The sequence below is a fragment of the Plecotus auritus genome, assembly GCF_963455305.1.
Source record: "Plecotus auritus genome assembly, chromosome: 9".
NCBI classification, from domain to species: Eukaryota; Metazoa; Chordata; class Mammalia; order Chiroptera; family Vespertilionidae; genus Plecotus; species Plecotus auritus.
This window is the reverse complement of record NC_137783.1, coordinates 102,260,834-102,271,326: the sequence shown is the minus strand read 5'-3', so window position 1 is coordinate 102,271,326 and position 10,493 is coordinate 102,260,834. Positions and strand designations below refer to the sequence as shown.

Genomic DNA, 10,493 nt, shown 5'->3' with positions numbered 1-10,493 from the left:
GGAAGCCGGAAGTTTATTCGTTTCCAAGGCGACGTCTCCTCTACCGCTCCCACCAGGCGGCCTGAGTCGGGACGCTGGAAAGCTCCTTCAAGGAGAGGGTCCCCATCGACGGCGGCCGCCGCCTCAGCGACTCCCGGGGAGACACAGCCGAAGACGGCGGCCGCCGCGCCGGCCCTCTCGTGTGGAGGATAGACAACCGACCCAGTCACCGCGGCGGCCAGTTTGAGGAAAGGAGTGAAGACCAGGAGTTTCGTCTCAGCGAAGACACGGAAACAATCCGCAAAGAGGACGACCGCCACTGCAGCGTCTCTGCGGGAAGAGTGAGAGAGGACGGGGGCCTCTCCGGCAGGGACCCGAGAAGGGTCCGTGAAGACCTGGGCCGCCGCCGCGGTGGTTCTCAGGAGACAGTTAGGGGAGACGGTGGCCACGGTCACAGCAGCTCTTGGGAGAGTGTGAGGGGAGACCGCGGCTTTCCCAGCACCGACGCCAGTCTCTGTCAGGTCGGCGGCGCCCAGGGCAGTGACTCCGGGGGAGCCGTCGGAGAAGACCGCAGCCTCCGCCTCGGGGGTACTTGGGAGGGAGTCGGAGAAGCCCGCGGCTCTGGAACCAGCGACTCCGGGGAGAGGGGCAGCGACGAGCTACGCCGCCGCCTCAGTGGCTCTTGGGAAGGAGGGAATGTGGATGACGGCACCAGCTTCAGTAGTTCCTGGGAAGGAGTGAGTGAAGACCGCGGCTACGCGGCCAGCGACTCCTCCGGGGTGAGCGGCGGCCAAGACTACAGCCACCGCCTCAGGGGCTTCTGGGAGAGAGAAAGTGCGGACGGAGGTTCCCGCGGCAGGGGCTCCTGGGAGAGAGCCAGGGAGGACGAAGACGGCCGCTGCAGTGGCTCATGGGGGATAGCGAGTGAAGACCGCCGCAGCAGCCGGGGCCAGGATTCGTCTCCTCCTCGGCATCCGTGGGATTGCACCATGCCCGGGGTGCCCCCTTCAGGCCCCTCCGCTTCCTTCACGGAGTCTGCAACCCCGTGTGAGTCAGGTTAATGACTTCGATGACCCTCATCTCTGCCACGCTCTCTCTCTCACTTCTGCCCACATCAGCCTTATCTTTTCTGGCCGTTCCCTTTCTCAGCTGTCACTCCTCTCTCCACCTAAGTGACCTGTTTTCAGTAGGTCCCAAAGCTGTTCCCCTTTCCCCCAACCTTCCTCATTTTAGCTTTACTCCCTTTCTTTCCATCTGCACATTCCCGAAACTTCTCGCCCAATGATGACCAAGCTTGTTAAATCTTATGAACCCTTTTAAGTTCTTACTTGACTTCTCTGAAGCATTTGACCCTGTGGAGATGACATTAGACTTACCTCGTTTTCCTCTTCCCATTCTGTTGACTCTCCCTTTTCTTGGCTGACTTTTCTTCCATCCTCTCCTTAAATGTTGCTTCTCCCTTCCCCTCAATGCCCCCCTCCAGTGCCATCGTTTTATGTTATGTACTATGACTTTAGCCCTACTGAGGAAATCTATGTTATTCATTCAACCATCCAGTAAATATTTATTGAGTGCTTAATATGTGTTCTGTTAAGGATATTAAGAAGACAGGCATATTCCTTACCTTCTACTGGGGAAGATAAGTACTGAGCAAATAATGACTAGTGTGATGAATATTATAAAGAGGAGTAGAGTGCCATTAGTTCCAGTTTACGGGTATCAGAAAAACCTACCTAATGCTGGACACATCTACTACTGAGATCTGAACTCCAGATATCTCCTCTGAGCTGCAGACTCATGTAGAAGTCCCTTCTGGAACTCATCCTGAGCACCTTAAAATCAACATGTCTACAGTGTAATGTTGGCCCTGGCTGGGTGGTACAGTTAGTTGGAGCATCATCCTCTACACCAAGCATGTCAAACTCAACAGCTAACAAGGTTTAAGTTTATGTGGGCCACAAAAAAACAAAAGCTTCAATTTTCATAGAAACATAGGTTTATTTTGATGCTGAATACAAAGGGCTGAAATAAATGAGTAATCGTTAACATAAAGTAATAGAACATTTTAATAAAAATACTTTTTTCTTGAACATTGACTTATCAGACACTGAATAACTGCACAAATTAATAAGCATAACGTAAATAAACCTATTTTTCTTGTTCTCCGAAAGTGAAATATTTCCTGTTGCGCACACCAAACAAATCAGTACAAGACTAATGATGTGGCAAGATTAAAAATATTCGCTGCTAGTATTAGTAGAGAGAAATGGTGCACCTGTGCGTAAGGCACGTAAGGGAAATGAATGCAACGATTATAGTAGTCATTAGTTCATTATTAATAATCTATGTGTATAAAAGGCTAATATGCAAGGTGTCCCCCCAGGAGTTCCACCGGGAACCTGGGAGTTCTATCACTTGCTATGATGTGCGCTGACCACCAGGAGGCGGCACAGAGCGAAGGAAGGTCCCTGATGGCCAGCTGCCTAGGGACCCTACCTGTGCACGAATTTCGTGCACCAGGCCTCTAGTTATGTATAATAGGGTATTGCAAAAATTAAGTTATAAAAGTTTTATTAAAACGTTTCTTGCATACTGATATATTGGCTGGACTGCAAAAATATTCATTGTGGGCTGCATGTGGCCCGGGGGTCGCGAGTTTGACATGCTTACTCTACACCAAAAGGTTGCTGGTTTGATTCCCTTTCAGGACACATAGCTAGGTTTTGGTTTTGATCCCTGGTCCAGGCATGTGTAGGAGGCAACTGATGCTTATTTCTCTCACCGCCCTTCCTTTCTTTCTAAAATCAATAAAAACATATCCTTGGGTGAAGATTAAAACAAAAAAAAATAGCCCTAGCCTGTTTGGCTCAGTGGATTGAGTGTCGGCCCTCATACTGAAGGGTCCCTGGTTTGATTTTGGTCAAGGGCACATGCCTAGGTTGCAGGCTCGATTCCCAGTAGGGGACATGCAGGAGGCAGCTGATCAATAATTCTCATCATTGATGTTTCTCTCCCTCTCTGAAATCAATAAAAATATATTTTAAAAATTCAAAAATAAAATAATTTTGTATCCACATGGCCTTTCTGTCCTCTAGTGTTCACTGTCTCAATTGTGCCACACCACTCAGAGAACTAAGCCAGACTCCTTGAAGTTATCCCAATACTCTCCTTATTTTGTCCACTATTACATCCAAATTCAGTTCAACTTGTTTTTATAATATTTGTTGAATATTCTGTTTCCAAAGCCATTCTCTGGGTTGAGGATCTCAGTCTTTCTGCTGTAGACTACATAGCTATTTTCTGACATAGCCTCCCTGAATCTCTGTTACTGCATTTTTGCTCCCCAATGAATTCCCCTCACCTGCAGCCAGTCCCATAAATCCAGCATTACAAATCTGATCATTATTAGTCTTCTGTTTAAAATCCCTCAATGATTCCCCATTTCAGTGCTTCTGGTTCTTCGTTGCTCCCGTGGCTTCTGCTCTAGGTGAACTGAGCTTAACTGTATTTCTCTGTATTTGCCTGTCTTTCCAGATTCAGGGTGGTGGTTTGCTGAGACTTCAGTTCTCTGATCAGTCTAAGAAAAGTTATTGGTTTTCAGTTTGTTTTCTCCTGTGTATAAGGGAATGATACTTCCATGCTTTTTAGACATTAGAACTGAAATGGAAGTCTGATTAAGAAGATGTTAATCATAAACATCTTTGTATTAAATTATTTGGAAAGTCAAAGTGATTTTGTGCTTTCTTTTGTCTTATTGCTTTAGTCTTTTTCTATTTTTTGGCATTGTAATATATTTTAAGCAATTTGATTTTTCAGTAGGTGCCAGAAAGAAGGTGCATTTTAGTAGCATACATGATGCAGTACGTGCTGGAGATGTAAAGCAGCTTTCAGAAATAGTAGAAGGTGGAGTCAGCATTAATGAAGTTGACATTCTCCATAAATTTACCCCTTTACATTGGGCAGCACATTCGGGAAGTTTGGAGGTAAGCTAAATAAAACTGGGATAAGTTTACAACTGTTAGCAGTTTTATAAATTTAGCAAACAGGACTGAGGCATTGCAAATAATTTATTTTTTAATTCAGTCTATTATTAGGTGTTTTGTTTACTTACAATGGCTTTGTAACAAATTATCCCAAAAGTTGGTGGCATAAAATAACCATTTATTTACGCTCAGGACTGAACGAGGAGTTTGGATCTCAGACATAGCTTGTTTCTGCTCCATGATGTCTGGGGCTTCAGCTACAGATTGAAAAGCTGGGGTTGGATCCTTCTGAAGGCTTGTTCACACAGCTGTCTGGTATATGCTGGCTCTAGGCACCTTAGTTTTTCTTTGTGGGCCTATTTGTGAAGATTCTCAACCTTGCTAGTTTGTACTTCCTCACCGTGTGGTAGCTGGATTCCAAAGGAAAGCATAAAGGGTAACTTAGGATAACAGAATGAATACCTAGTTCTCTTAAATCCTAATTTTTTTTTGCTATAGTTGCTTCAGATTTTTAGAAAACAAATGGAATATTATAGATACATTTGAAATCCCTGAGCACCCCTCCAGGCACTATTTCTCTTCTTCCAAATCCAGAGACAACTATTACCCTGAATTTGCTATTTATTATCCCTATCTATATTTTATGCTATTATTGCATATGATTATATCATTGCTCTAAATGACATATTTTATATAAATGACATATGTATCATTCTGCAGCTTGATACATGTAATTAAATATATGTACGCTAGTTTATTTCAGCCATATTTTAATAGTCTATTCTTACACTAATATCAGAATTTATTCATTTTTCAACTGATGGATATTTAGTTGGTTTCAATTTTTAGCTAGTACAAGCATTCTTAATGAATTTTTTAATGCAAAACTTCTTATTCTTGGACTGGATACAAAGCCAACTAAAATTTTTCTCATGATTCAAGGCTGTGTGTGGAGAGCTTATTTTAGCTACTACATTTCCCCAGCCTGTGGACTGCAGTGGGTCTATTCACTATGCAGACCTTTTCCCTGCTACACCAGCAGAGACTGCTTTCTATGAATATGGCTTCTCTGTGTGATTTCTTGTTTGTCTGGGCTTCTCTGCTTCTTGGAACCAAATCTTGTTTGGAGAATCTCTCTCCACCAGTTTGTGTGCCCCGCTGGAACTGTTGTAAACAAGAATTTCCCTTTGGCCTTTTAGTGACTTCCTCTCAGCTGGGAGAAATGTGCCTTGATGGATCTTTCTGCACATACAGCCCTGGGTGGGGATTTTCTCTGCTGTTTCCTCCCACATCCCTCTTTGATCTCTAATTTGGCAACTTTCCCATCTGTTTTTGTGGTTTGAGTTTCAGATGTCTTCTACTTCCATCAAAGGGGGTTTTCTCCCTGTTTTTCTTCCTTTCTTTTTTTGGATGATTTTGAAGAGATGAAATACTGATTTTACTCTGCCATATTCCAATAGAATAGGACTTTTTTTATATACCATTTATTTAATCTATTTCCTGGTACCTTTTCAGCTTCTCTGATTACTCTCATTTAGGCTTCTTTGGTTAACCTCCCGTGCCTATTCTATAAAGATAGGTATTTGTATGATTCTGCCTTTTCTCTCCAGGCAGTTTTTTAGACTTCATTGGCTTTATCATCTACATACATAAAAGCCTAAGCGACTGAATGACCTGTTGACTAGTTGCTCTGAGGTGCACTGACCACCAGAGGGAAAACGCTCAATGCAGGGGCTGTCCCCTGGTGGTCAGTGCACTCCCACAGCGGGAGCGCCGCTCAGCTGACCTACAGGTGCCAGACACCAGGCTCACAGCTGGCAAGCATAGCTGCAGTGGCACGAGCCTCTCCTGTTTTTGTGGTAGCACTACCAAGTGGCGGCAGCGGCAGGCACAGTGGGGTTGGGATGAGCAGGAGTGGTGCGGTGCCCACCCTGGGCTCAGGCTCCTCCCTGGCACCTGCTGCTTAGTGCACTACTACATCCCTGAGGAATCCCAGATTGTGAGAGGGTGCAGGCCAGGCTGAGGGACCCCACCGGTGTATGAATTGGTGCACTGGGCCTCCAGTGTCTACATAAAATGCATGGTTTTGCTTCCTCTCCTTAATTCTGGCTTATATATCATGCTTGATCAACAGCTCATGCATATCTGACTAGCATTTCAAATTCAGTTTCTGTAAAACTAAGCTATTATTCTTTTCTATCCCTTTCTTAGTTTTTTTAAAATTTCTTTTTCACCACCTAAAGTATTTCTTTAATAACAACCTCAGGAAAAAAACCCCACAGAATTATTATAAAACAATATTGTCAGTTGGTGATCATTGTAATATACAATACAAAGCAATTAATTTCCTCAGAAATCTGAGAAGCACCAAATGTGACCTATTTTGAAATGTCTGCTTGAGTTGTCTCAATTTTTTTTTAAATAAATCTTTATTCAGATTATTACAATTGTTTCTCCTTTTTCCCCCCATAGCTCCCCTCCACTCGGTTCCCACCCCACCTTCTGCCCTTACCTCCCCCCCCCCACTATCCTCATCAATAGGTGTATGATTTTTGTCCAGTCTCTTCCTGAACCCCCCATACCCCTTTCCCCCTGAGAATTATCAGTCCACTCCCTTTCTATGCCCCTGATTCTATTATATTCACCAGATTATTCTGTTCCTCAGGTTTTTAATTCACTTGATTTTTAGGTTCACTTGTTGATAGATATGTATTTGTTGTTCATAATTTTTATCTTTACTTTTTTCTTCTTCCTCTTCTTTAAGAATACCTTTCAGCATTTCATATAATACTGGTTTGGTGGTGATGAACTCCTTTAGCTTTTTCTTATCTATGAAGCTCTTTATCTGCCCTTCAATTCTGAATAATAGCTTTGCTGGGTAGAGTAATCTTGGTTGTAGGTTCTTGCTATTCATCACATTGAAAATTTCTTGCCACTCCCATCTGGCCTGCATAGTTTCTGTTGAGAAATCAGCTGACAGTCGTATGGGTGCTCCCTTGTAGGTAATTAACTGTTTTTCTCTTGCTGCTTTTAATATTCTCTCTTTGTCTTTTGCTCTTGGCCTTTTAATTATGATGTGTCTTGGTGTGGTCCTCTTTGGATTCCTTTTGTTTGGGGTTCTGTGCACTTCCTGGACTTGTAAGTCTATTTCTTTCACCAGGTGGGGGAAGTTTTCAGTCATTATTTCTTCAAATAGGTTTTCAGTATCTTGCTCTCTCTCTTCTTCTGGCACCCCCATAATTCTGATGTTGGTACGCTTGAAGTTGTCCCAGAGTCTTCTTACACTATCTTCAACTTTTTGGATTTTTTTTTTTGCTTTTTGCTTTTTCGGTGGAGTGTTTTTTGCTTCTTTGTATTTCAATTCTTTGACTTGATTCTTGCGTTCCTCTAGTCTGTTTTTGGGTCTCTGTATAATATTTTTTATTTCAGTCAGTGTATGTTTAATTTCTAGTTGGTCCTTTTTCATATCTTCGAGGGTCTCGTTATATTTATCGGCCTTTTCTAGGATATTCTTGAAAAGCCTTATAACCGTGGTTTTGAATTCTATATCCAGTCGTTTGTTTTCCTCCATTTCTTTCGTTTGTGATCTGTTTCTTTGATACCGCATTTTCACTGCTTCCCTGAGTTGGTAGGGTAAATTTGTGTGCTAGGTTTCTTATGGCCCAGTGGGTCGGCCTCCCCAGTTAACCTGGGGTGGACACTCTTGGTGCACCCCTTTGTGGACTGTGTATACAGCCTTGTTGTAATGAAATCTTGATTGTTGTTGGTATCACTGGGAGGAATTGACCTCCAGGCCAGTTGGCTGTAAGGATCAGCTGTGTCTATGCTGGGAGAAGTTCGGTGCTGGAGACAGCCTTATAAGATTAGACTTGCCAAATTGCAATAGCCTCTGTGCTCAGCTTGGATGGGGTGGAGTCTCAGGGTGGAGCAGACAGTCTTGGCTTCCCGTTAGCCTTGCCCTTGCGCGCACTCGTAGACCTCTGCCTTCCCCAGCTCCCGAGTCTCCGCCCGAGAGTCCAGACTCCCCCCACAAGAGCGTGGCTCCCCAGGGGCTCGCCTGGAACTGGGGTTCAGTGCAGTTAGAACTGGGGCCCAGTGCAGTCAGGAGCCTCCGACTCCCTTCCACTAGGGAAAGCCTGTGGCAACCTCCGCAGCCTTTGTGCGCACTGGCACGCGTGCTCCTTCAGACTTCTGCCTTCCCCGGCTCCCGAGTCTCTGCCCGAGAGTCCAGACTCCCCCCCGTAAGAGCGTGGGTCCCCAGAGGCTCGCCTGGAACTGGGGTTCAGTGCAGTCAGAACTGAGGTTCAGTGTGGTCGGGGGCTTCCTTCCCCCTTCCGCCAGAGAAAGTCAGCCAGGCTCTCAGCCACCCTTCCTCTCTGTGCGCACAAAGACCCTTTGCCGTACCTCCAGTTCTCTGTGAGTTTTTCTCTTTCCTTCTAGTTGTAGAATTTTCACTCAGCCAGCTTTCCTGTGGTTCTGGATAGTGTCCGTTCTGTCTTTTAGTTGTAGTTTTGAAATTGTTGTGCGAGGCAGCAGTTTAGGTGCTTACCTATGCCGCCATCTTGGTTTCTCCGAGTTGTCTCAATTTTTTACAGAACAGTACACATCCTCGACATTTGTCTAGTTGAAGGTGCCCTACGTGGTGCACATTGATACAGTAGAAACTGATCACTAGGTCCTTTGATTCTCTTCCATCTTTGACTTTCAAATTTGTACTCTTCATCCACATAGCCACTGCCTTAGATCTAATAGATTTTCTTGATTTTTGTCTTGTCTATCTCTAGTTCATATTCTGTATATAAAGTTACCACTCTAAAACTAAAATCTGATATTACTTAACTCCTATCCTATAGGATAAAGTTCAAGCTATTTAATACAGTAGACATATCTCCAATCTCATCTCCCAACATATTTGGACATTTTGAAAACTAGACATTTTAGATGATATATTATGGCACTGGAGTCTGATCCTACTCCTTCACCCCTACCCAGGCATGGTTGTTCCTGTGTGTTTATTTACTTGCCTAGACTAATTATGTGGAGTCTGTTTTCCTAATAGTGTGTGGCCACTGCTCAGTTGTTCCCACTTTTAATTCTTGTTTTTATTTTTAAGCCTGGCTCCCCAGGGTTCACCCCTGGGCCTGCATAGTTTAGTGGTCAGCCAGTGACTTATGAGAGCATGTGCTTAAATACCGTAAGGATTTAATCTTTTACTGATGGGTATGTATGGAGAAATTCAAGCAGCTTACAAGCCAGCCTGACATCTTTTTTAAAAAATATGTTTGCAAGGCCTCATGTTTAGCCAGGGATATCTTACCAACTTAGTCCCTCTCCAGTCTTTTCTGGGTCTGAGCATTCTTGTACATGCACACAGCCTTTTAGATCTCAAGGGATAAATGGAATAGTAGTAAGGATCACTTTGGCCATCTCATTTTTTGGAATTTCCTATTAATTTTCTGGATAGTCTTTAGTTTTGTGCATGCTCCAACCAGTATCATGACTTTAGGCTAGCTCTGATGTTGGCTTTCTTGGATTGTTCTGAGGAGCAGAATTGTTTTTGACAATGTATCTGGGCATGGAATTTTATGTGTTCAGCTCTAATAAAGTCAGCCCCTCCAGCAGAGCAGTGGAGCCGTCCACCTAGTAGATCTCTGCACCATGCAGCGGGGTAGGCGAAGCTATAGTCTCAGTCTCCTGTTCTTACTAAGATCCAGTAGATTTTTCTCATATATATGCTTCTCATTTTATTATATGCCTTTGGTCAATTTCCAGTCTTTAAATTGTAGTTTTTGACAACTTTGTCTAGTTTTATCATTGCTTCTCAGGGAGGATTTTCCAAGCTCCTTATTTATCCATTTCTGAATTCCTGCTTATTTGTGCATTGCTTTTTGATAAGGGTGAACATGTAATCTAATGGAGAGAAGACATTAATTTCATTAAATGGTGCTGGCATAATTGAACATTCATATGTAAAAAGAACAAAATTTGACTCATACCTGGCACCATATAGAAAAATGTACTCAAAACAGATTATAGGCAAATTTGAAACTTAACCTTATAAAACTTCTAGAAGAAAGCATAGGAAAAAAATCTCTGCAAATCATGTATCTGAACTTGCAACCAGAATAAGAGACTCACAACTCAGTAGTGAGAAAAGAAAAAAAAAACACAATAAAAAAAACGGCAAATAACTTCAATAGACACTTACTGAAAGATAATATGGATGGCAATTGAACACATGAAAAGATATTCATCATCATTAAGCATTAGGGAAATACAAGTTAAAACCACAAAAGATGCTACTACACACATATTATAATGACTGAAAAAAAACAACCCCCTACAGATAACTCAAGAAATGACGATATAAAGTATTGGCAAGGATATGTAATAACTAGAACTCTCATACATTGCTGGTAGAAGTATAAAATGATACAGCCACTTTGGAAAACAGTTTGGCAGTATCTTATAAAGTTGAATATACTTATCTGTGTTCTAGCAATCTTGCTTCTACATAGTATTTACCTAGAA

At 43.0% G+C, this 10,493-nt stretch overlaps 1 protein-coding gene across 5 annotated transcripts in view; it reads left to right on the top strand.

Annotated features, from left to right (window-relative positions):
* ANKRD42 (ankyrin repeat domain 42) overlaps positions 1-10,493 on the top strand; it is a 58,502-nt gene continuing 48,009 nt past the window's right edge. For 2 of the 5 annotated variants that reach the window (XM_080640420.1, XM_080640422.1), the window contains exons 1-2: positions 2-1,026; positions 3,796-3,962. In XM_080640420.1, the coding sequence (XP_080496546.1) occupies positions 969-1,026; positions 3,796-3,962 (225 nt within the window). In that variant the 5' untranslated portion in view covers positions 2-968. Of the gene's footprint in view, positions 1,027-3,795; positions 3,963-10,493 lie in introns of all 5 variants that reach the window. The other 3 variants (XM_080640424.1, XM_080640421.1, XM_080640425.1) reach the window with 3 other exon arrangements.